General features: G+C 40.5%; 1 protein-coding gene and 2 pseudogenes across 12 annotated transcripts in view; 2 read left to right on the top strand and 1 right to left on the bottom strand.

Annotated features, from left to right (window-relative positions):
• Positions 1–27,056, top strand: part of HEATR5A (HEAT repeat containing 5A) — a 170,739-nt gene that overhangs the window by 129,484 nt on the left and 14,199 nt on the right. For all 12 annotated transcript variants that reach the window (XM_063651512.1, XM_063651509.1, XM_063651510.1 and 9 more), the window contains 11 exons: positions 1,435–1,614; positions 3,960–4,199; positions 6,102–6,283; positions 9,482–9,550; positions 11,815–11,994; positions 14,576–14,798; positions 18,531–18,779; positions 19,689–19,816; positions 21,151–21,298; positions 22,852–23,124; positions 25,481–25,705. In XM_063651512.1, coding sequence (XP_063507582.1) covers positions 1,435–1,614; positions 3,960–4,199; positions 6,102–6,283; positions 9,482–9,550; positions 11,815–11,994; positions 14,576–14,798; positions 18,531–18,779; positions 19,689–19,816; positions 21,151–21,298; positions 22,852–23,124; positions 25,481–25,705 — 2,097 coding nt within the window. The remainder of the gene's footprint in view (positions 1–1,434; positions 1,615–3,959; positions 4,200–6,101; positions 6,284–9,481; positions 9,551–11,814; positions 11,995–14,575; positions 14,799–18,530; positions 18,780–19,688; positions 19,817–21,150; positions 21,299–22,851; positions 23,125–25,480; positions 25,706–27,056) is intronic.
• LOC129012551 (ATP synthase F(0) complex subunit C1, mitochondrial-like) lies at positions 7,112–7,629 on the top strand (annotated as a pseudogene).
• On the bottom strand, positions 21,430–21,509 carry LOC129013491 (small nucleolar RNA U3; annotated as a pseudogene).

Below are 27,056 nucleotides of genomic sequence, written 5' to 3'. Positions count from 1 at the left end.
ACAGTGATATATGTTTATTCAGTAGTCCACAATAGCTTAGTTGTAGTAATTAAACAGTGTTCTCCATATAGTGGTTGTTTTCTGTTTGAGCTTTACTCTCACGTTAATATATTTTAAAGCTTTATACCAGAATAAGGAAAACTTAATTATGTTTTTTTAAAACTAGAAAATAATTATACTGGGCCAGGCATGGTGGCTCATGCCTATAATCCTAGCACTTTGGGAGGCCTAGGCATGTGGATCACCTAAGATCAGGAGTTCGGGACCAGCCTGACCACTGGTGAAACCCGTCTCTACTAAAAATACAAAAATTAGCAGGGCATGGTGGCGGTTGCCTCTAGTCCCAGCTACTCAGGAGGCTGAGACAGGAGAATTGCTTGAACTCAGGAGGCGGAGGTTGCAGTGAGCCAAGATTATGCCAGTGCACTCCAGCCTGGGCGACAGAGCAAGACTCTGTCTCAAAAAAAAAAAAAAAAAAAGAAAAGAATTATACTAAGAATCACTGGAGGCTTGGCACTGTGGCTCAACGCCTGTAATCCCAGCACTTTGGGAGGTCAAGGTGGGTGGCTCACTTGAGGTCAGGAGTTCAAGACCAGCCTGACCAACATGGTGAAACCCCGTCTCTACTAAAAATACAAAAATTATCCAGACGTGGTGGCAGACACCTGTAATCCCAGCTACTTAGGAGACTGAGGCAGAAGAACCACTTCAACCTGGGAGGCAGAGGTTGCAGTGAGCCGAGATCGCACCACTTCACTCCATCTTGGGTGATAGAGTGAGACTCTGTCTCAAAAGGAAAAAAAAAAATTAAGCACTGAATAAAATTTGTAAGTATTGAGCTGGGTGCAGTGGCTCACACCTGTAATCCCAGCACTTTGGGAGGCTGAGACGGGTGGATCGCCTGAGGTCAGGAATTCGAGACCAGCCTGGGCAACGTAGTGAAACCCCGTCTCTACTAAAAATATAAGAAATTAGCTGGGCGTGGTGGTGGGTGCCTGTAATTCTAGCTACTAGGGAGGCTGAGGCAGGAGAATTGCTTGAACCTGGGAGGCAGAGGTTGCAGTGAGCCAAGATCGTGCCATTGCACTCTAGCCTGGGCAACAAGAGCGAAATTCTGTCTCAAATAAAGAAAAAATTTTATAAGTATTGGACACTAATTGGGTAAAACTTTTTACCTGATTAAGAAAACAAATTCATAATAACATATTAATACTTTTTTCAGTGACATTACATAAAATACTGCTATATAGGATCATAAGTCCCAAAATTCAAGTGTGAACTAAAATGGATCTCAGTAGATTAAAGCACAGTATTTGGGCTAGTTCTTTAAGATGTATTTTTATCTACTATTAGAATAACTACTGAATGTGTGAGCTTCTGATATGGTATTTTTGTTTTCTGTATTACTTAGATAATTGATTTTCTTCTTGTCAGATGCTAACATCAGAGAAGTTGGCCTTGAGGGGGCATTATTGATCTTACTAGACAAAGAGACAGATGAGAGATTATGCCATGATATCAAAGAGACTTTAAATTATATGCTTACGTCTATGGCAGTGGAAAAACTCTCCCTGTGGTTAAAGCTTTGTAAAGATGTACTTGCTGCATCAGCTGGTAAGTATTGGACATTATCAGTTAAAATAATGAAATTTGAAACTTTACATAAAATTGTTTACCACTGAGAATTCATCAGTCTTGTCTAACTAGCTGGATTCTGATTGTCTGATTGTTGCTTTTCTTTCAAATGAAGATTATATTTCTAGTGTTTTAGAATTCTCTGTAATTTGAACAATTATAAATCCAATACTTAAGCCTGCTCTTTTTCCCTTTGACTGTCTTAGATGACTTTCCTATATAAAACAAATTAAAAAGTAGAGTTATTATTTATGTCCTAAAAGGTGTGACTTGATATATATTGTTCCCATCATTTCTTTTCATACATATAACAAATATTTGAGACCAGGTGTGGTGGCTTACCCCTATAATCCCAGCACTTTGGGAGGCTGAGGCAGGCAGATTGCTCAAGTCCAGGAGTTTGAGACCAGCCTGGGCAACGTGGCAAAACACCATCTCTACAAAAAAAAAATTTTTTTTTAATTAGCTGTGCCTGTTGTCTCACACCTGTAGTCCCAGCTGCTCAGGAAGCTAAGATGGGAGGATTGCTTGAGTCCGAGAGGCAGAGGTTGCAGTGAGCCAAGATCACACCACTGCACTCCAGTCTGAGCAACAGAGTGAAACCCTGTCTCTACATGCATACGTACATACATATGTTCATACATACCCACCCCACCTCTCGCACCATATGAAATTACTTAGTCACCATAAGAGAAAGTTATACAAAGTTATGACATTTTGAGCAAGCCAGTTTCACTACATACAATAATGTTAATTTCAAGTAGTATTAGAAAACAGTGTTATTACCCTAATGTCTTTAGTAATACAAGATAATTGTTCATGAGAAAGTATATTCAAATCTTTAAAATTTGTATCCTTGCAGTAAGAGAGAAAATAAATGAGAGGAAGAAAGAAGAGAAAAACCAGTTATTTTCCAAGAACTGTACATAATTTATCTGATTTAAACCTTTAACCCATTCTATGCATAGGCAATTTTATTCTGTTTTATGGAAGAGAAAATAGACCTGGAGAGGTAATCTGCCTGAAGACATAGACAGATTCAGTCCTACGCCTACATAACTTTTAAAATCCACAAGCTTTCCACTGTACTTCAGTGCTCCCAACTCAGTTGCCCAAGCCTTAGAATTTAATGTAGCTCTCATGTCTGAATTGTGTAATAGGAGAAAAGTTAACACCAAATTCCTGGAATGTTTTGTATTCTCTGCTCTGTCTATCTTGATTCTTATTGGTCCCTCTTCCAATGATTTACACTGGCTGTTTCAACTATTACGCTATACATATTTTATTTTTCTAATTTTCTCTTCTATTCCCCACTACTGAAGAAATTGCAAGGACTTCTTTAAAAGAAAATGTCGCCTGAGCCCAGGTGGTCGAGGCTGCAGTGAGCCATGATTGTGTAACAGAGCAAGAGCTTGTCTCAAAAAAAAAAAAGAAAGAAAGAAAATATATATGTGCATAGCTAGACTGATTACATTTTCCTGGTGTCTCACTTATCTTTTTTAAATTTTGCATTCATACTCCCTGAGCTTGCTCAATTTTATCTTGCCATTAATTCTTCATCTTCTGAGGTTTGGCTCCATACCTTCTCAGGAAAACACCTTCCAGGCTCTGTTAACTTGACCATAACTTTATTTGTGACATCTTTGGTATTCTAACGTGCAAAAAAATATTGACATACGGGATAATATAAGAAAAGCAATTTGATTTGTTTCATAGCATTAGTTCCATTTTCAGTTGTTAAACAGTTTGTAAATTTAACAGTTAATAAGTAGAGGAGATAATTCACTACTCAGTGACCAGCTATCGGTACACCTTTGATACTGTAATGGTAGCAATGAGTCTATCCTAAGAAAAATATTTTCAGACAATTTCAGTAGATTCAGGAACCTCCTGAAATCCATGCAAGGCTCCAGTGTTAAAACAGCCTTCCCAATGTATCCCACCCACACTCCCTACTAGAGAATTTTTATTCTCCTTAAGTACATCCATCTACTTGCAGGGGATTGATAATTATTTCAGTATCTACTATTGTGTTTGTTTGTTTTTTTAAATATTTTTTATTGTGTTTGTTTTTTACTTTGAGTATAATTTAACAGCTTTGTCATTTTGACCTGGAACAGTTCTTATAGCATCTCCTTTAGACAACTGTTGAGTTGTCTGTAGTTATTAGACCTAATTATTTGATGTTATTAAAAAGATGATTGATCAGTAGCAATTGATAGTTGAGCAATTCTAGTCTGAATTTGAAGCCATTTTTTTGTTCCTTTTGATACATACATATCTTTCAATTGATTATAATTACATATGTTCTCCTTTAATAAAAGATTTTACAGCTGTAACTTGTGTGGATACAATGCAAGAAGAAGAAGGAGATAAAGGGGATGATGTCTCAGTCCTGACCACCAGACGTGATGAAAAATCCCATCCTTTTACCAATCCCCGATGGGCTACTAGAGTCTTTGCTGCTGAATGTGTCTGTAGGATAATTAACCAATGTGAGAATGCTAACAGTGCACATTTTGACATTGCTTTAGCACAAGAAATGAAAAAAAGAGATTCAAGAAGTAAGTGGCATAGTGATGAAAACACCAAATGATATGTGTAAAAATGCTGTCTGCTTATGGTTTTAATATTTAAAATATTAAAATATTTTTTAAAAATGAAACTAGCCAGACACAGTGGCTCATACCTGTAATCCCAACACTTTGGGAGGCTGAGGCAGGAGGATCACTCGAGCCCAGGAGTTTGAAACCATCCTGGGCAACAATGAAATGTTGTCTCTATTAACAATTTTTTTTTAATTAGCAGGGCATGGTGGCATGCACCTCTAGTTCCAGCTACCGGGGAGGCTGAGGCAGGAGTATCACTTGAGCCCAGGAGTTTGAGCTTGCAGTGAGCTGTGATCACATCACTTCATGTTTAAATACGTTTGTAATGGTTAAGCTTCTTATATTGGCATTCACTTTAATGAGCATGTGCAATGCATTAAGTTTATAGAAAATAATTGGTTCTTGGGAAATAGTATGAACATTTACTAGTTCTCAAAAATTATTTCCTGGTTTGTAACTTGGGCCAGTTTTTGCTTATAGATTATTTTAGTGTCATAGATATTAACTAAAAAACATGTGAGCCTTTCTCAATGTTAAGTAAACCTGATTGTAAGACCATTTTGACCACCTTTTACTGTTTAACTGTATTATTTTTACCTATTTATGTTTGCCTTTATGGTTTGATGTCTGATTTTTTAAATTCACTTAAGCTCATATGTTCAAAGACACAATACATATTTGTCCTTTTTTTTTTTTAGATAGCATCTCACTCTGTCACCCAGGCTGGAGTGCAGTGGCATGATCACAACTCACTGTAACCTCAACCTTCCAGGCTCAAGCAATCCTCCCACTCCAGCCTCCCGAGTAGCTGGGACAACAGGCATATACCACCATCCCCATCTAATTTTTTAATTTTTCTGTAGAAGTGAGATCTTATTATGTTGCCTAGGCTGGTCTCAAACTTCTGGGCTTAAGTGACTCTCCCACCTCAGCCTCCCAAAGTGCTGGGATCACAGGCATTAGCCACCACACCTGTCCACAGTGCGTATTTCTAAATTCCTTAGAAGTATTCTTTACTAGACAAAAGAATTACAAAGCAAAATGTTGCTGTTGCCAGTCTGAGTATGAATTAGGTATCTCTGGTTTAATTATTTTTTAAGTATGAATTTATTGAGTCTCTTGTGATGAGCACTGTGCTAGGTACTTTATAGTTACAAAATTTACATACTGTAGATACTTTACTGATTCCTGCGCTGTCAGTTAAAGTTGTAGTTGGCATTTACTAAGATATGATTTCTTCTGTTAAATGATTTTCTTATATCTCTCCACAGGAGATATATTATACCAAACAATGTGTTGTAGGAATGAAAGGAATTACCATTTATCATTTCTACAGCTAGAAATGTTTTTTATACTCCCATCATTTGTATGTTTGGCAATATGTGTAAAAATAAGATATTGTATGTAGTTCATAGAAAGAGCCACATAAAACTTTTTTTTAAAGGAACATTACGTCTTAGCTTCAACCTGACATAAAGAAAATAAATTTCTGCTTAATTAGTCAAAGCCCAAAGTCTCCTCCGTACCAACCAATGTACTTTCATCATAAAAGCTGAACAAAATTTTATTGAAGATACTATTAGGACCCTTAAAAAATGCTAATTCTGCCCTGAGTAGCTGTATATACTTATTGGCTTTGGGACAGTTTTCTTGTGTGTATTTGCAGTGTACATTAAATCCAGCTTTAAAGTCTCTATTTAACAAACAGCAAAAACAGTATATCAAGTCAGAGGTACTTAAACTAGGTTATAAAATTAAAGGAGGAAAAATTATCACTTAATGTAAGTCTTAGTTCCAGCACATTGTTTTGATATTTTCTAATCTTTTTTTCTCCCAATATGTTTTTTAATCTTACAGATGACTTTTTGGTACTGCATCTTGCTGACTTAATTCGCATGGCTTTTATGGCTGCCACAGATCACAGTGACCAGCTCCGTCTTTCTGGCCTTGAAATGCTGTTAGTTGTTATTCGGCGATTTGCAGCTGTTCCAGAACCAGAGTTTCCAGGTCATGTGATTCTGGAACAGTATCAAGCCAATGTAAGCACTTTCTTTTAGAGAATTTTATTATTAAACACAAAGATAAAAAGTCTATGAGGCCAGGCATGGTGGCTCACGCCTGTAATCCCAGCCCTTCGGGAGGCCAAGGCGGGTAGGTAGCTTTGAGCCCAGGAGTTCAAGACCGGGCAGCATGACGAAACCCCATCTCTACCAAAAATACAAAACTAGCTGGCATGGTGGAGTGCACCGGTAGTCTCAGGCTGAGGTGGGAGAATCACTTGAGCCTGGGAGACAGAGGTTGCAGTGAGCCGAGATTGTGCCACTGCACTCCAGCCTGGGTGACAGATCCAGACCCTGTCTCAAAAAAAAAGTCTGAAACTGTCTGAGGATGGGAAAGTTAAAAAATAAAAAGAAGAAGAAAGGGGGAAAGAGAAAGGAAGAGAGGAAGGGAGGGAGGGAGGGAAGGAAGAAAGGAGGGAAGATCTGTCTATGAACTGAATTGGGATATCACCTCGTAAATTAGTATGTATCTCTGCTAACGTATCACCAGTATAATCCATATATAGAAAGTACATGTGTTTGAAGAAGTCTTTCAGCTAATATTTTATAAAGCTTCAAGTAAAAGCAAAGTTCATAAAACATGTCTTTTGGGCAAGGTAGTATGCCTGTAGTCCCAGCTCCTTAGAAGGCTGAGGCAGGAAGATCACTTGAGCCCAGAAGTTCAAGTCCAGTCTGAGCATCATAGGGAGACCTCCATCTCCACGGAGGGGGAAAAAAAGGCCCTGTTAAATAAAACAAAAACAAAAAAACGAGTGTTTTATAACTTTAAAGGTTAATTTTCCGGGTGGGGGAAGCTGAGCGCTGAGACCAAGGGCTAAAGCTGGGAGATTGAAAAAATGCAGACCACCGGGGTATTACTCATTTCTCCAACTCTGATCTGCTGTTGTACCAGGGGTCTAATCAGGCCTGTGTCTGCCTTCTCCTTGAATAGCCCAGAGAATTCATGTAAACAGCCTTCCTACAGCAGCTCCCCACTCCAGGTGGCCAGACGGGAGTTCCAGACCAGTGTTGTCTCCCGGGACATTGACATAGCCGCCAAGTTTATTGGTGCTGGGTCAGCCGCAGTTGGTGTGGCTGATTCAGGGGCTGGCATTGGAGCAGTGTTTGGCAGCTTGATTGTTGTCTATGCCAGGAACCTGTCTCTCAAGTAGCAACTCTTCTTCTATGCCATTCTGGGCTTTGCCCTGTCTGAGGCCATGGGGCTCTTCTGTTTGATGATCTTCTTCATCCTCTTCGCCATGTGAGGCTCTGTGGGAGTCACCTGCCTGTCCCTGCAGCTGCAACTCCATGCCATTCCTGGTGCTGGGGTGTGCTAAGCTTTACCATTAAACACAACGTTTCTCTAAATAAATAAATAAATAAATAAAGGTTAATTTTCATAATATATATAACCTCCTTCATTTATTTTCTAGACTTAGGAAATGATTCAGATTTCTGTGGGGTTTGTGTTGTTGTTTTTGAGACAAGGTCTTACCCTGTTGCCCAGGCTGGAGTGCAGTTGCATGATTTTGGCTCACTGCAACCTGAAGTAGCTGTAACTACAGCCACACGCCACCACGCTCGGCTAATTTTTGTGTTTTTTTGTAAAGACAGGGTTTTACCATGTTTCCCAGGCTGGTCTCAAACTCTTGGGCTCAAGTGATCTGTCTGCCTCCACCTCCAACGTACTGGGACTACAGGAATGGGCCACCAGGCCCAACCCAAGGATTCGGGTTTCTATGACTGATTTTGTAATCTTTTTAACTGATTATTTGACTGGTCCCTTGAACAATTTAAGAAAAACAGGGAAAATAACAAAATCATTAGCTGTCTTGTAATCCTCTAGCAGCATTCATCCAAGGAGATCTCTCATTATTATTCAGAAGCAACTTCTGATGGCTAGCAATTAGGGAGACCAGAGCAGTTCATCAGTTGATTAGCAGTCTTCATGACTTTGTTCAGCTAATACCAACATATGCTTAGGGACAAAGCAAAATGAAGTGATTAAAGTTACGTTGAACTATCATATTAGAGGCCAGGCATGGTGGCTCATGCCTGTAATCCCAGCACTTTGGGAGGCCGAGGCGGGCGGATCACCTGAGGTCAGGAGTTCAAGACCAGCCTGGCCAACATGGTGAAACCCCATCTCTACTAAAAATACAAAAATTAGCGAGGTGTGGTGACAGACACCTGTAATCCCAGCTACTCTGGAGGCTGAGGCAGGAGAATCACTTGAACCCAGAAGGCGGAGGTTGCAGTGAGCTGAGATCATGCCATTGCACTCCAGCCTGGGGGACAAGAGTGAGACTTTGTCTCAAAAAAAGAAAAAAAAGAACTATTATATTAGAATAAAATATTATAATTCAACTTAATTAAGAGGAGTTCTGTTATATTTTTAGCCCTCTTACAATTGTAAGTGCTAGAAATACAATTAGAACTCAAGCAGTAAAGGAAAATTATTATTAGGAATCTCTTAGTTGTCTCTGCTTTCTTCCACAGTGGCCTTATTCTCAGGTTTATTCTCTCCGAGTGATACCAAGATGGCTCTCTTAGCACCCAGGGCCTCAGAAAGATACAGTGCTTCTTTCCCAGTACTCCCAGTGAAAGTCTTGAGAGCCTTCATTATCCCAGCATGAGTCCCTGGAGCCAGGCAATGCTGTCAGCTCCAAAACAACAATATGGATTAAGAGTTGGGGAGAGGCCGGGCACGGTGGCTCACACCTGTAATCCCAGCACTTTGGGAGGAGGCAGGTGGATCACTTGAGGTCAGGAGTTGGAGACCAGCCTGGCCAACATAGTGAAACCCCGTCTCTACTAAAAATACAAAATTAGCTGGTTGTGGTGGCAGGCACCTGTAATCCCAGCTACTTGGGAGGCTGAGGCAGGAGAATCACTTGAACCTGGGAGGTGGAGGTTGTAGTGAGCCGAGATTGCACCACTGCATTCCAGCCTGCCTGGGCGACAGGGCGAGACTCTGTCTCAAAAAAAAAAAAAGGCGGGGGAGAGAAGATGGTTCCCCAAAAGTAAAATTGGGATGTTGTTATCTAAAAACAGGGGAAGATACATTGGGTAGACAAAACAACAGCTGTCCATAATACCTGTTATAAATAAATAATTTTAAAACAACATTAAAAAGAGGGAGAACTTGTGCTGTCTTACTTCTTGATGTTTGATTTATGTCATGTAATTTCTTGCCAGGTAGGAGCAGCGCTTAGACCAGCCTTCACTTCAGAGACACCACCTGATGTCACTGCCAAAGCATGTCAGGTAAATGGTTAAAAGATGAAGCTTAAGAAATAATCTCGGGAAGCAGTCCTCCAGTTAGTATTTTTTACCAATGTTTTTTCTTTATAGTTGTCTTACCGTCAATCACAGCTTACACTTTTCTTCTTAAACTTACTCTTCCTTTTTGATAACTGCATGATAATCCACTATATAGATATGTTATAATTTATTTAACCAGTTCCATATTGACAGACATTGGGTTTTTTTCTTTTGCTATTAGACTAGTGCTGTATGAGTGACCTTGTGCATAGGTCATTTCACTGGGTGTAAGCATATCTGTGAGACAAATTCCCCAAAATTGAATTGATGGATTCCCCCAAATTGAATTGATAGATAATTGATAGATATTAGAGGTGTTTACCATTTAAATTTCCACCAGCAATGTTATACAAATACCTGTTTTGCCACAGTCCCAGCAACATTGTGAGTCATCAAACTTTTACATTTTTGTCTATATGATACAATAAAAAGACTATCTCAGGATAGTTTAGATTTGTAATTCAAGTGAGATTGAGCACTTTTTCATATACTTAAGAGCCATATAATATACAATTTCAAACAGTTGCTTTTCTCAGACTGCGTTGTCAGGCACTTAATATCCAGCCCTAGGCCAGGTACAGTGGCTCACGCCTGTAATCCCAGCACTTTGGGAGGCCAAGGCAGGTGGATCACTTGAGGTCAAGAGTTAGAGACCAGCCTGGCCAACATGGTGAAACCCAGTCTACTAAAAATACAAAAAAATTAGCTAGGCATGGTGGCAGGTGTCTATTGTCCCAGCTGCTCAGGAGGCTGAGGTGGGAGGATCACTTGAACCTGGAGGAGGCAGAGGCTGCAGTGAGCTGAGATCATGCCACTGCACTCCAGCCTGGGCGACAGAGGGAGACTCCATCTCAAAAAAAAATCCAGCCCGGAATGACCTGAACTAATTAAAAGCAGGACTGGCATGAATAAATTAATTATAAGCATAGTGGGGAAAACTAATTTTAGTCAGTTCTTTCAACTTTCTTTTATTTAATTGTACTTGGGAAATAGTTGAGTGCTTTTACTCTTCAGAGAACTACATTAAATGTATGAATCTCTAATTTATTACAACTTTATTATGTGTGTTCTTGCTGTAAGCCACTTGAAATATTTTGTGAGATGAGACAAGAACTAAACAAATACACAGAAGAGGAAAAATAAGTTTTCCTTAGAAAAAGAGAAATATCAGCTGGACACAGTGGCTCATTCCTATAATCCCAACACTTTGGGAGGCTCAGGCAAGTGGCTCACTTGAGTTCAGGAGTTTGAGACCAGCCTGGGCAACATAGGGAGACCCTTTCTCTATAAAAAAATAAAAAATTAACCAGGCGTGGTGGTATGTGCCTGTGGTCCTGGCTACTCAGGAGGCTGAGGTGGGAGGATCCCCCTGTGGAGGTCAAGGCTGCAAGAGCTGTGATGGCACCACTGCATTCCAGCTTGGGCTACAGAGCAAGATCCTATCCCAAAAAAAGAGAGAGAAATATCATGGCACCTGGAAAAACCATAACTTGAGTAAATGTTTTGCATTGTAGAATTAATGATGTTTTGTTTTTAAGATTAAAATTACACTGTCTTCAAAACAATCAAAATTTTTGTTGGGGTTTTATTATTTCATAACTTCATTTCTTCATATTAATACATCTAGAACTGTTCAATTTATATACTCATTAGCACTGATTTCCTTGCTTCAACCTTAGACTTCGTTCCCTTTGGAAATGCTGACTTTTGACTATCATTATCAGTTCCTTCCATAGGATTTCTTGAAAGCAATAGCAATATAGTCTCAGTGACTAAATTCTTGAGATGTGAGTGAGCTCTGCTGAACTCACAAGGGAGATTTTTTTTTTAAGAGATGGGTTTTTTTTGTTTGTTTTTTGTTTTTTAAGAGATGGGGTCTCACTCTGGAACCCAGTCTAGAGGTCTAGAGTGTAGTGGCTCAATCCTAGCTCACTGTGGCCTCAAACTCATGGGCTCCTGCAATCCTCCTGCCTTAGCCTTCTGAGTAACTGGTACTACAGGTGCACATTACCATGCCCAGCTAATTTTTGTATTTTCTTTTAGACAGAGTTTTGCCATGTTGCCCAGGCTTGTCTCAAACTCCTGGGCTCAAGCAATCTGCCTGCCTCACCTCCCAAAGTGCTGGGATTACAGGCATGAGCCACCACGCCCAGCCAAAGGAGATACTTATAATTTTAAAATATAACTTTTAATTTCTTGAAAACTAGGTTTGCAGTGCCTGGATAGCAAGTGGAGTTGTAAGTGACCTTAATGATCTCCGAAGAGTTCATCAGTTGCTTGTTTCATCATTAACTAAAATACAGGCTGGAAAAGAAGCTCTAAGTCACTTATATAATGAAAGTGCTTCTACCATGGAGATCTTAGCTGTGCTTAAAGCCTGGGCAGAGGTTGGTATATCTTAATTTATAACTGGAATTTTGGAAGTTGTTAATAAACACCTTAGGCCATAAACTGAAATTTACTGTTTAAAATGAACTACAAATAAGTTCATTTTTAAGGTTAAACAAAAAGAATTCCAACATGTGATGTATTTATATGTTAATATGTTGGTCAAGCATTTTAAAGTCTTCCATAGTCTATTATCTCCTACTTCAAGCAGTGCCACTTATGAGGCAGACAGACTTTACAGTAGCCAGTGAAAATCAACTTTTATTGAATCCTGAATTCTTGGAAATTTGGGTCTCCTTGTATCTTCTGTCAATTCTGTAGCATGTATTGCTTTCTAATGCTCTTTCATAGAATGATTTTTGAATACTAAGTAGTCGTTATTTTATTTTCCAAGGGTAAAGAAATCTTACAGTAAAATGCTTATTTACTTTCCTAATAAAGAAGAAAGCTATATTATTTTTTAATTTACTATGCAATGTTTAAGCATTTGCAAAAGTAGATGTAATAGTATTGATAATGAATCCACATATACCCATCACCCAACTTTAGCAGTTACCAAACATGACCAATCTTGGTTCACGTGTTATTTTTTTGGAGACAGAGTCTTGCTCTGTTGACGAGGCTGGGGTACATTGGAGCAGTCTCAGCTCCCTGCAGCCTCCACCTCCCAGGTTCAAGTGATTCTCGTGTCTCAACCTCCCAAGTAGGTGGGACTACAGGTATGCACCACCACGCCCAGCTAATTTTTGTATTTTTAGTAGAGATGGGGTTTCATCGTGTTGGCCAGGTTGGTCGCGAACTCCTGACCTCAAGTGATCCACTCTCCTCTGCCTCTTAAAGTGCTGGGATTACAAGCATGAGCCACCACGCCTGGCCCAGTTCACATACCATTTTAATGAAGGTATGTAATCTCACATTTCATCTAAGAGATTAACCAACATGTACAAAACGGTTTCCTCCAGTAGAGGTATTTTAAACCTGAAAGTTGTAGAATCTTTATTTTTGTCATTATTTAGCACAGCCTTCATTAGGAAGTAGTTGTGCCTAGATTCAATAAACTGGGTCTGGCCAGGTGCAGTGGCTCATGCTTGTAATCCCAACACTTTAGGAGCCCAAAGCAAGAGGATTACTTGAGGCCAGGAGTTCGAGATCAGCCTGGGCAACATACTGAGACCCCATCTCTATATAAAATTTTAAAAATAAATAAATTAGGCTGGGCACGGTGGCTCACACCTGTAATCCCAGAACTTTGGGAGGCCTAGGCGGGCAGATCACCTGAGGTCAGGAGTTCGAGACCAGCCTGGCTAACATGGCGAAATCCCATTTCTACTGAAAATACAAAAAATTAGCTGGGCATGGTGGCGCGTGCCTGTAATCTCAGCTACTCGGAAGGCTGAGGCAGGAGAATCGCTTGAACCCGGGAGGCAGAGGTTGCAGTGAGCCGAGATCGCACCATTGCACTCCAGCCTGGGGAACAAGAGCGAAACTCCATCTCAAAGAAAAGAAAATAAATAAATAAAATAACCTAGGCGCAGTGGCTCACGCCTATAATCCCAGCACTTTGGGAGGCTGAGGCGGGCAGATCACTTGAGGTCAGGAGTTCAAGACCAGCCTGGTCAACGTGGTGAAACCCCATCTCTACTAAAAATACAAAAACCAGGCAGGCATGGTGTGCGCGCCTGTAATCCCAGCTACTTGGGAAGCTGAGGCAGGAGAATCGCTCGAACCTGGGAGGCAGAGGTTGCAGTGAGCTGAGATGGCACCACTGCACTCCAGCCTGGGTGATAGAGTGAGACTTCTTCTCAAAAAAATAAAAATAAAATAAAATAGACTGGATCTACATCTCTGTGCTTTTGCTTAAGCCTGTTACCTCCTCATATTATTTCTTCAATAAAGATAAATAATGACTGACCAATATATATCTGGGAAGTCTGGGGCAATACCATAGAATCTATAATTAAACACATTAATGTTTGACTATCCATACTGTGTTGTGTATGTAGGTATAAATGGCCTCACGTAAGTTCGTCAGTTTTGCCACCCGATTAGTTTGCCAAAAACTTAGGTTTTTTCAGAGCTTTTTGGATTTTAGAGTTGTAGATAAAGGGATAGTGCATGTTATACACTGTGTTGCTTACTTTAACATTCTGTAATCCATGTTAAATCTATTTGTGCACACTTTTTGTAGAGCTTTAGTGATACATTTGAATGAAAATATTTTCAGTATTTCAGTTAAGAGATGGCTACTTGTAGCCATATGTTAAGATGGATTATTAGGCCATACCAGGCTTAGAGAGAAAGAGTGCCGTGATATAGTATTATGATTGTAAATGTGAGAAGTGGCATCATATTTACCAGATATTTGTTATCCCTAATGCATCTCATTGAAGATAGTATTTTTGACTCTTTCTACCCCAGTTTTCTGTGTGTAGTTACACAGACAGGCCTTCTTGATATCACAGTGCATTTCAAGTCCGGTATGCTCAAAGGTAAGTCTGCCTCTTCAGGAAGATATAAAAATTTTATAGCACCTTTTCAGCAGATAAAAGATTTTCCTGTTTTTAAATTAACCTTTAACAGGTCTACATAATTGCTGGGCAAAGACATAAAAACCACAGACAACCTTTGAAGACTACTACCTGTTCAGAAGACAGTATCAGAAATGGATCGTGTTCATCAGATGGACTGCTTGACTTAGTCTATGCAGATCTTGGCACACTAAGCAGACTCTGGCTTGCTGCACTTCAGGATTTTGCTCTTTTAACTTTGCCTTCAGAATTTGCCTCCCAACTTCCTGCTGAAGGTAAGGAGATAAAATACTTAGATAATTCCTAGAGTGACAGTTAACACATTTTCTTTTTTTTTGACAGGGTCTTACTTTGTTTCCCAGGCTGGAGTGCAGTGGTGCAATTTTGGCTCACTGCAACCTCTGCCTCCTGGGCTCAGGCGATCCTCCCACCTCAGCCTCCCAAGTAGCAAGGACTACAGGCACACACCACCATGCCCAGCTAATTTTTGTATCTTTTGTAGAGATGGGGTTTTGCCTTGTTGCCAGGCTGTTCTCAAACTTCTGTAATCCCAGCAGTTTGGGAAGCTGAGGTGGGCAGATCACTTGAGGTCAGGAGTTCAAGACCAGCATGGCCAACATGGTGAAACCCTGTTTCTACTGAAAACACAAAAGTTAGCCAAGTGTGGTGGCGAGTGCCTGTAATCCCTGCAACTCGGGAGGCTGAGGCAGGAGGATTGCTTGAACCCGGGAGGCTGAGGTTGCAGTGAGCTGAGATCGTGCCACTGTACTCCAGCCTAGGTGACAAGAGTGAGACTCTGTCTCAAAAAAAAAAGAAAGGATACACCCACCAGCAACTTGTTTTCATTTCTCCACACTGTATTATCATGCTTAATAATTTTTGCCAATCTGATGGCTATGAAATATTTCATTGTTTTATTTTCCTATTTCCTTGATTAAGGATCTTTAAGTTGCTTTTTCCATAAATAATGCAGTCATAATCTTTGCCCATCTGCTATTTGGTATGTATTTTGTTGTAAGATACAATGAATCTTTCTGAGTTTCTCTTCAAAAGATTTAGCCTTTAACTTCCTTACCCTTTGTTCTCAAACTCAACTTTCTTGTTTCTCCTTGCCTCTACTTAGTATAAACAGCCTAGCCCCTTCCTGTCAGTTTTAATCGATAACTGACATCTGTTCCTTTGGTTACCTGCACCCATTGTCCTCCCGAAACTGCACGTCCTACATGCTCCACCACTGGACCTCACGTCCCCCTCTCTTCCATATTTAGAAAAATATTTACAAGTAGCCATTCGGGTCAGCTCAGATTGTGCAGTCCACAGCCCGTGGGGGAAGAACACAGAGATACAGATCGCATTAGCATATAAAAGCCCCCTTGTCTCCTTTGTTCGGTGTGCACTTGCGATCTTGATTGATGCGAGTGACATCCTTTTGCAAAAGTAAATTGCCTTGCTGAGCAAACTAAAATTATATCCGAGTGCTGTTTCTTTTGCAGCATCAGAAATTCATTTATAACAATTGTTTTCTTCCTGATTGTTTAATCCTTTATATATATACACACAACACTATTCCTTTGTGGTTGCATGTCTTGTAAGTATTTTCTCTCAGTCTGTAACTTGTTCTTTTCTTTTACCTTTTTTAAACTAATGTAAGCTGGGTGTGATGTAGTACACCTATAGTTCCAGCTACTCAGAAGGCTGATGTGGGAAGATCCCATGAGCCCAGGAGTTGGAGGCTGCAGGCAGCTATGATTGTGCCACTGCACTCCAGCCTGGGTGACAGAGCAAGTCCCTCTCTTAAAAAAAAAAAAAATTTTTTAAGGAATGTAATCAGTCAGTCATTTATGGTTTGTGTTTTTGTTGTTACCGCATACATTTTTAAACTTAAGATCATAAAGACATATAAGCTTTACAGTTTTGCCTTTTACATTTTGAACTTTGGTAGAACTGGAATTTATTTTGTGTGTGTGGAATAGGGATAGCGTTCTTAGTTTTAGTCAGTTACTAATACTGCATTTTATGGGTTGGTTACTTTGTAGCCACTCTTAATCTTCTTCATATTATTCCAAAATGTCTTAGCTATCATTGTATTTTTACTTTTTGATATGAATTTTAGGATGAGCCTGTAAAGTTCTACTAGTTTTGTGTGTGTGTATTTGGTTTGTTTGTTTGTTTGTTTTTAGAGACAGGGTGTTGCTGGGTTGCCCAGGCTGGAGTACAATGACTGTTCACAGGAGCAATCATAGTGCACTACAGCTGGGCTCAAGTGATCCTGCCACCTCACCCTCCTAAGCAGCTGGGACTATGGTGTACACAATGGTGCCCAGCCTAGTTCTATTAGAATTTTCATTGAAATTATACACAAAAAAAATGTGGAGTGTTTGTTGTACTTTTCAGTAGCATAAAAATGGAAACAAAATGAAAATAAACTGATTTATTTACACAACAGAAAAATGAATGACAGACATATAGCAACTGTAAGTAAATCTTAAAAACATAATGTTAAGTGAAAAAAAAATTTATTTATTTATTTATTTGAGATGGAGTCTTGCTCTGTGGCCCAGTCTGGAGGGCAGTGGCTTGATCTCGGCTCACTGCAACCTCCGCCTCCCGGGTTCAAGCGATTCTTCTGCCTCAGCCTCCCAAGTAGCTAGGACTACAGGCGTGCCCTACCACGCCTGGCTAATTTCTGTATTTTTAGTAGAGACAGGGTTTCTCCACGTTAGCCAGGCTGGTCTCGAGCTCCTGACCTCAGGTGATCTGCCCGCCTCAGCCTCCCACAGTGCTGGGATTACAGGCATGAGCCACTGTGCCTGGCCAAAAAAAAATAAAGGATGCGTGTAAGCCAGGCACAGTGATACATGCTGGTAGTCTCAGCTACTCAGGAGGCTGAGGTGGGAGGGTCACTTGAGCTCAGGAGTTCCGGGCAAACCTGGACAACATAGTGAAACCCCATCTACAAAAAAAAAAAAAAAAAAAAAAAGGATACATACAGTATGATGCCTTTTAAGTAAACGTTTAAACATACAAAAAAATAGTGTATGTTGTTAATGAATACATACATTATTGTGAAAGTATAAGACCATGTCTGGGAGTCATTCTCACTGGCTTGAGGAAAGTAGTCATGGAAAGAGGGACAAGAATTAGTGCTATTAACAGTCTTAGGTTTTTTAAGGAAAGAAATGGCCAGGCATGGTGGCTCACACCTGTAATCCCAGCACTTTGGGAGGTTGAGGTGGGCAGATTGCCTGAGCCCAGGAGTTCAAGACCAACCTGGGCAACATGGTGAAACCTCATCTCTACTAAAATACAAAAAATTAGCTGGGCGTGGTGGTGCACACCTGTGGTCCCAGCTACTCAGGAGGCTGAGGCGGGAGAATCGCTTGAACCCAGAAGTCAGAGGTTGGCAGTGAGCCGACATCACGCCACTGCAGTGAAACTCCGTCTGAAAAAAAAAAAAAGAAAAAAGTTAAGAGAGATTTAAGAAAATCAGGGAAAATGTTAATGTTCATCTTGGAAGTGGGTAAATGGGTGTTGGTATTTATTTTAATCACACATATACACATATTTTGTTTTAAAATGTTTATGATTAAATTATAAAAAGTTACTAATTAGGCTGAAAACTTTTTATGAAGTTAAAAGTAGATCAGCCCTATGACCTATCAGTTGTACTTCCTGTAAAAATAAGAACATTGATAACAAAATACTGATAACACAGCAGCATGAATGAATCTCTAAAAATGTTGTTAGGTTATTTTGTTAACAAAATATTAGTCACAGATAAGTACATATGTATATGTGATTCTACTTATATGAAGTTCAAGAATAGGCAAAACTAAGCTGTGCTGATAAAAACTAGAAAGTAGTTGTCTTAGGGTATAGGGAACTGACTGAAAAAGGGTACAAGGGAACTTTCAGAGTGATGGAAATGGTCTATATCTTGTAACAGAAAAAAAGAGAAAATATATTGGAGGCTAATCTCTTATTTTTCCTGAAACTGTTTGCTTTAGGTGGTGCTTTCTACACGGCAGAGACTAGCGAAAATGCAAAATTGCATTATTACAACTCCTGGGCACTTATCCTCCATGCTACAGCATTGTGGCTTACAAGCACAGGCTTTGTTGTTGCTGACCCAGATGAAGGAGCATCTAATCTCTCCAGGCCTGTAACACCAACTTCCATGTGTCAGGGTTCATCATCTGGGGCTACCATAAAGTCCCCTGAGGATGTCTACACTGATAGATTCCATCTTATTTTAGGTCAGTTAAACCACTTATACAAGTTTACAACCCTGGGGGGCGGTTATTCTTTTTTTTTTTTTTTTTTTTGAAATGGAGTTTCACTCTTTCGCCCAGGCAGTGGCATGATTTCAACTCAAGCTCACAATTATTGTCAATTGAAAATAAAAATATAAATTACTTAAGCTCTCTGCTCATTTATGTCAGAATTAGTGTCAATAATAGTGCCTACTTTGTCAGCTATTATGAGAATTTAATAAAAAGATGTATGTCAAAGCACAGCGACTGATATGTGGTAATCACCCAATAAATTTTAGCCAAAGTAAAGTTATGAAACTCCATACGTTTTCTGGTGCAATTTTATTGTAATTTTTGCAGATTTGAACTGTTTCATAGCAACTAAGCAACTAGTGTACAAGCCTAGCTTAGATTTTTTTTTTTTTTTTTTTTTTTGGAGACAGTTTTGCTCTTGTTGCCCAGGCTGAAGTCCAATGGAGCGATCTCGGCTCACCACAACCTCTGCCTCCTGGGTTCAAACGATTCTCCTGCCTCAGCCTCCCGAGTAGCCAGGATTACAGGCATGCGCCACCATGCCCAGCTAATTTTGTATTTTTAGTCGAGATGGGGTTTCTCCATGTTGTTCAGGCTGGTCTCAAACTCCCCACCTCAGATGATCCGCCCGCCTCGGCCTCCCAAAGTGCTGGGATGACAGGCGTGAGCCACCGTGCCCGGCATAGATTTTTTTTGTACATGTAGATAGAAACAAACTATTAAGTGACTTGTCTTGTCATTTAATTGTTTAGTCTTAAATTCATTGTGATTTATTTGTATTACCTTTTTACTGTTTGTTTATATATCTTACCAAAATATTACTTAATTTCATAAACCAATAATTTGAAAGAAGCTTCCTCCTCTTTTTGCTTTCCACAGGAATCAGCGTGGAATTTCTATGTTCCTTACGTTCAGATGCAACCATGGAAAGCATAACTGCTTGTTTACATGCATTGCAAGCACTTCTAGATGTACCTTGGCCCAGATCAAAAATTGGCAGTGATCAGGTGATTTATCTGGGGGTTTTTTTGTAAGGCTTCTGTAGTCTTTAAGGAAGAGAAACATGTTCAGGTTTCTATAGTTAACAGTAAGTAAACACAGAGAAATTTTTTTTTTAAACCGTACAGCTGCACAGCTAGGCCTTGAAGCAGAATGCCATAAGCATATGTGTTGACCCAAAAGCAATCATCCCTCTTACTCTGCCACTTTTCTGTCTCTGCTTCTTTCTGCAGTGATGGGAGGGTTCTATATTGCATTGTCGAGGACAGTAGCCACTAATTACATGTGGCATTTATTCTTTGTTTCTTTTTTTTCTGCATACCCTGCTCTTTGTGTATATACCTATATCTTATATTCCATTCCCCAAGAGAGAATCTAATGGGTTCATGTAGTTACAGTCCATTACAAAGTATTCCTGTTGGCTGAGTTCTCCCTCCAGGTCTTTTTAAGAGATTGCTGGCTAGCCTGTAGGTGGAGTCAGGCACTAATATCTGACGTGGGTGTGGCCATGGGAAAAGGGTTCCTGTACAAAGTGTGGTATTTCCCTTTGACTGCTTTTCTCAAGGGCAAGTGTGCATTGGGCAGATACTTTTGATACGTGTTTTATCAAGTATATTACTTTTGTTATTGACTCTTGGATGTTAAGATAAGTGAGTAGTGGCCGGGCGAGGTGGCTCACGCCTGTAATCCCAGCACTTTGGGAGGCTGAGGCGAGCGGATCACGAGGTCAGGAGATCGAAACCATCCTGGCTAACACGGTGAAACCCTGTCTCTACTAAAAATTAAAAAAAAAAATTAGCTGGGTGTGGTGGTGCATACCTGTAGTCCCAGCTACTCGGGAGGCTGAGACAGGAGAATGACGTGAACCCAGGAGGCGGAGCTTGCAGTGAGCGGAGATCGCGCCACTGCACTTCAGCCTGGGCGACAGAGCAAGACTCCATCTCAAAAAAAAAAAAAAAAAAAAAGATAAGTGAGTAGTATAATTTCCTCTGCATAGACTGTCTATTATTTAAGTGTTTAATACTAACTTTTATTAGGTTTAAAGTGTTAATCAGGTTGAGACAGGGTTTCACCATGTTGGCCAGGCTTGACCTCGAACTCCTGGCCTCAAGTAATCCACTCACCTCGGCCTCCCAAAGTGCTGGGATTGCAGGCATGAGCCACTGTGCCCAGCCTCTGGAGTTGATTTAAAATGGAGCCAGTGTTACTTAACTTTATTGCACTAAAGCAATTTGTTACATTCTCTATTTCTGAATTTTATCATGGCATTTAGCATTGGTATTTTTTACAAAAGAAATGTATAATTTCTAATTCAGTGTCCTGTACATGATTTCCATGATAGGACTTGGGTATAGAATTGCTGAATGTTCTACATCGAGTAATTTTAACCAGAGAATCACCTTCCATTCAGTTGGCTTCACTTGAAGTGGTAAGGCAGATTATCTGTGCTGCTGAAGAACATGTGAAAGAAAAAAGACGAAGTGCAGAAGGTAAATGTTAACCTTTAATGCCGAGTTGATCAAATAGCATCATTCTTTTGTAAAGTATTATTTAATGTATCTATATAGTTTTGATACTCTTTTGTGTGTAGTACAAATGTAACATGTCTAGGCATGGCCTTATTTACTTTTTTTGCTCTACACATTCGGAGAAACTTCCCTAGTAATAAACTATAGAAATGATCCCTGAAAGTAGAGTCTTTAGGCATGGCTTTATTTATTTATTTATTTAGTGAGACAAGGGCTCACTCCAGTTGCCCAAGCTGGAGTGCATTGGCACAATCTCGCCTCACTGCAGCCTCAACCTCCCAGGCTCAGGTGATTCTCCCACCTTAGCCTCCTGAGTAGCTAGGACTACAGGCACATGCCACCATGCCTGGCTAATTTTTTTGTATTTTTTAGTAGAGATGGAATGTGGCCATGTTGCCCAGCCTGGTCTCTCGAACTCCTAGACTCAGGCAGTCCACCCACCTCGGCCTCCCAGAGTGCTGGGATTACAGGCATGAGCCATCATGCCCAGCCTGGCATGGTTTTAAATCTTCTCATTCACCTCTACATGTTAGTTTAGATATTGTCAGTAGTTAAACTACTATTCTCTGGGTGAAATGAGAATTTTAACAAAACCTGGAAGAAATAAATCCCTTACACTACTAGAATACTTGCTTTAGCTGTGTTTACCAACGTGCATGGAAAGAACTTATGTTTGCAGATTGCTCATTTACAAGTCTAATACGGTATTGGAGAGTTTACCACTTAAGATTATAGTTGGCTGCATATTATAGAAAACCCAATATAAGAGTGAATTTAAACCCCAAAGATTTATTTGCTCACCTAAATAGGTGGCCAGAGATAGGCAGTCTAGGGCTGACATGGCACCTTCTTAAAGACATTAAGGACGTGACTTTCTGTCTTTCTGTCCAGCCACCATCGATACGTAAGGTCACATGGTAATTTCTGGAGCTCTAGCTATCAGGTTTACAGTCTTAACAGCAAGAAGGAGTTAACCGGGCAATATTGTAAGGCTGACAGGATTAAAAAGACTTCTTTTGACTAATTGCAATAGGAAGTCATAATAAAGATGATTACTTTTACCTTCATAACTTCTTTCTCCCTCAGTCTTTAACACCCAAAATTTAGTCATTAAATGTATTTCCTGGCCGGGCGCAGTGGCTCGTACCTGTAATCCTGGCATTTTGGGAGGCCGGGGCGGGTGGATCGCTTGAGGTCAGGAGTTCGAGACCAGCCTGACCAACATGGTGAAACCTTGTCTCTACTACAAATACAAAAATTAGCTGGGCATGGTGGTGCATGCCTGTAATCCCAGCTACTTGGGAGGCTGAGGCAGGAGAGTCACTTGAAACTGGAAGGCAGAGGTTGCAGTGAGCTGAGATCATGCCATTGCATTCCAGCCTGTGTGACAGAGCGAGACTCCGTCTCAAAAAAATAAAATAAATGTATTTCCTGTAACAGGATTTAACTAAATTGCCATCTACCAGAAGCAGAGCAAGCACAAAGTATTTATTAAACACTATTCTTTCTTTTAGTTGATGATGGGGCTGCTGAAAAGGAAACTCTGCCAGAGTTTGGAGAGGGAAAGGACACCGGAGGACTTGTGCCTGGGAAGTCTTTGGTCTTTGCAACACTGGAATTGTGTGTATGCATTCTAGTTAGACAGCTCCCAGAATTAAATCCTAAATTGACAGGTAGCCCAGGAGTAAAAGCTAGGAAGCCACAGATGCTATCAGAAGATGGAAGTAGATTGGTTTCAGCTGCGTTGGTTATCCTTTCAGAACTTCCTGCAGTGTGCTCTCCTGAAGGTATGCTGTGGTATGTGATTGCTTGACTTGACCTAGAAGAGAAATGGTTTTAATGGATAATGGAGTCTAGTTGCTAATCTTTTTCTTTTTAAATGAATGCTGACCCAAACATTTGGGTATTACCTTTAATCCTCTAAGATTAGGATTACATTTTAATAAATTGTTTAACTAAAAGTAAAAATATAGAGGGCCAGGCGCAATGGCTCATGCCTGTAATCCCAGCACTTTGGAAGGCCAAGGTGGGTGGATCACCTGAGGTCAGGAGTTCGAGACTAGCCTGACCAACATGGTGAAACCCCGTCTCTACTAAAAATACAAAATTAGCCAGGCATGGTGGCACATGCCTGTAATCCCAGCTACTTAAGAGGCTAAGGCAGGAGAATCGCTTGAACCCAGGAGGCGGAGGTTGCAGTGAGCCAGGATCATGCCATTGCACTCCAGCCTGTGCAACAAGAGTGAAATTACGTCTAAAAAAAAAAAAAAGAGAGTGAAAATATAGAGATAGCAAGTATTATAGATATGCTCTTCTATGATTGACAGTACTTCTGACCAGTCAGTGGCAATTATTAGTGCTTGGGCATGTTTTGGTATACAATTTCTAACAGACTTTTCCTGCCTCAGTGATGGCAGAAGTTTGTCATTCTATCTGGTTCTGTTTGGAATTGACTCCATACTCTTTTTTGTTGTTGTTGTTTAACACAAGTACTTTCTCTGTCACCCAGGCCAGAGTGCAGTGGAACAATCATAGTTCACTGTAACCTCAAACTCCTGGGCTTAAGCAATCCTCCTGCCTTAGCCTCCTGAGTAGTTAGGACTCAGGCCTGTGCCACCATACCTGGCTAATTTTTTTTTTTTTAATTTTTTGTAGAGATGGGGTCTTGCTATGTTGCCCAGGCTGGTCTTGAACTCCTGGCCTCAAGTGATCCTCCCTCCTTGATATCCCAAAGTGCTGGGACTACAGGTGTGAGCCACCATGCCCAGCAAGTCCATACTCTTTAACATAGCATTTAAGGCTCTCTGTGTAGCTCTGTTAAGCCGTTACCTTTTTTCAGTTCCTTCTTTGCAAATCCTAAACCCAAGAGGCTTCATGTTCATCCTTGTTCTGTGCTACCGTGTCGTTACTTGATCTGAAATGACCCTTATCTGCTTTTTAAAATTTTTCTTCCTTCGTGGTTCAACTGCAGGCCTACCTCATGTATAAAGGCTTCCCTAAAAACTCTAGCTCATCTGAGTTTTGTTTTTTCATGTATATGCATGTGTTATTTCCATATGTAGGTCTGTAGCTCGTATCTGTCCTACAAAGGCATTATATGTAATTGATTATTACATATAAAAGAGAAATGTCTTGTTTCCAATTAAATTTTGTATATTCTGTGAAATCTAGCAGATTATAGGTATTTAGTACTTAGCAGATACTTCTTAATTGGTAAACATATTTCTGCTAAAGGTGATTTTTTGTTTTTTGTTTGTTTGTTTTTTGAAATGGAGTCTTGCTGTGTCACCCAGGCTGGAGTGCAGTGGTGCGATCTCGGCTCACTGCAACCTCTGCCTCCCGGATTCAAGCAATTCTTCTGCCTCAGCCTCCCGAGTATCTGGGACTACAGGCATGCGCCACCACACCCGGCTAATTTTTGTATTTTTAGTAGAGACAGGGTTTCACCATTTTGGCCAGGCTGGTCTCGAACTCCTGACCTCATGATCCACCCACCGTGGCCTCCCAAAGTGCTGGGATTACAGGCTCAGCCACAGCCACTAAAGGTGTTATTTTTTTGTTAGTTGGTTGGTTTTTTTTTTAAGACAGGGTCTCACTCTGTGCCCAGGCTGGAGTTCAGTGGTACAGTCTCAGCTCACTGCAGCCTCAACCCCCTGGGCTCAAGCAGTCTTCCCACCTCAGCCTCCTAAGTAGCTGGGACCACAGGCGCACACCACCATCCCCATCCCAGCTTTTTTTTTTTTTTTGTAGAGATGAAGTCTCACTATGTTGCCCAGGCAACATTGTGAATGTACTTACTGCCACTGGACTGTACACTAAAAATGGTTAAAATGGTAAACTTTATGTTGTATATATTTTACCACAGTAAAAGATAAATAAAAATAAATTCATTTATCAACTGCCAAAGAAAACAAAAACAGCGAAAGCAAACATCATCTCCAGTTATAACCATCAAGATTTAATCCATCCTTAAAAAATTTTAATAAAGCTACTTACATTATCTTAACAGTTACAATTCTTTATTAGAAATCATCTTTTAAAAACTAAAAATCTGACATTGTCTTACTCCTTGATGATTTATTTTCAGGAACCATATATGTATAGGTTGAAATCCAGTGTGTTTTTAAAAAATGTATCTTACAGGAAGCATCTCAATTCTCCCTACTATATTGTACCTCACAATCGGGGTCCTCAGAGAGACTGCTGTGAAGTTACCTGGGGGCCAGTTATCTTCAACAGTTGCAGCTTCCCTACAGGCTCTAAAAGGAATATTATCTTCTCCCATGGCCCGGGCAGAAAAGAGCCGTACTGCTTGGACTGACCTTCTCCGAAGTGCCTTAACAACAATTCTTGACTGTTGGGATCCAGGTAATTGAGGCTATTTGGAAGCAGTTCAGTTTGTTTTAAAAAGTGAGAAGAAGAGTTTTTTGAGGATAAGATATTTTACTTGATCATATTTGGCCATATCACCTAGAGGAGACCATATTCAATACTATGTGTTTAGAAGATATATATAAGTAGATAGAAAATTGGCCGGGTGCAGTGGCTCACACCTGTAATCCCAGCACTTTGGGAGGCCAAGGCAGGTGGATCACCTGAGGTCAGGAGTTCGGGACCAGCTGGGCAATATGGTGAAACCCCGTCTCTACTAAAAATACAAAAATCAGCCGGGTCTGGTGGCACATGCCTATAATCCCAGCTACCCAATGCTGTCTCAGCTACTCCACTGAGACAGGAGAATTGCTTGAACCCTGGAGGCAGAGGTTGCAGGGAGCCAAGATCACGCCATTGCACTCCAGCCTGGACAACAGAGCGAGACTCCGTCTCAAAAAAAAAAAAGAAAGCTGTGTTCTGGGGCCAGGCGCAGTGGCTCACGTCTATAATCCCAGCACTTTGGGAAGCCAAAGCTTGCGGATCACTTGAGGTCAGGAGTTCAAGGCCAGCCTGGCCAACGTGGTGAAACCCCATCTCTACTGAAAATACAAAAATTACCCAGGTGTGGTAGTGCACGCCTGTGGTCCCAGCTCTCGGAAGGCTGAGGCAGGAGGCAGGAGGATTGCTTAAACCCAGGAGGCAGAGCTTGTAGTGAGCCAAGATCGTGCCACTGCACTCCAGCCTGGGTAACAGAACAAGACTCTTGTCTCAAAAAAATAAAATTAAAAAGCTGTGTTCCGATTTTAACAGCATTAAGGTTGTTAAATGACAGGCAGCCTATATTTTGACAGTGAAAGACCTTCACATGTAATAGTGTGTTTAGTAAAAAATGTAGTATGATCCATGTCTAGCCAATGGAAGTTTTTAATACACACAGTATACTGAAAAATACATAAGCCATACAAAAAGACCAATCTGGTTCACCATGCCAGCATTTACTAAGTGACTAGCCAAGTTATTCAGTTTTTCTGCACCTTAGTTTTCTTATTAATAAATAAAGATACTATGTTGCAAGAAATTATTAGAGCAGTAACTTAATATGTGAAAAGCATCTCACTTATTACCTGGCATGTATCAATAAATGATAGCCAGTATTATTTTCAGCATCCATTAAAACTTGTTTTTCGTCGGGTGCAGTGGCTCACACCTGTAATCCTAGCTACCCAGGAGGCTGAGGCAGGAGAATCGCTTGAACCCGGGAGGCAGAGGTTGCAGTGAGCCGAGGTCGCGCCACTGCACTCCAGCCTGGGGGACAAAGAGAGACTCCATCTCAAAAAAACAAACA

This window comes from Pongo pygmaeus, chromosome 15, assembly GCF_028885625.2.
Source record: "Pongo pygmaeus isolate AG05252 chromosome 15, NHGRI_mPonPyg2-v2.0_pri, whole genome shotgun sequence".
Lineage (NCBI taxonomy): Eukaryota > Metazoa > Chordata > Mammalia > Primates > Hominidae > Pongo > Pongo pygmaeus.
Note: the sequence above shows the minus strand (reverse complement) of the source record. Positions and strands in the feature narration are given on the sequence as shown.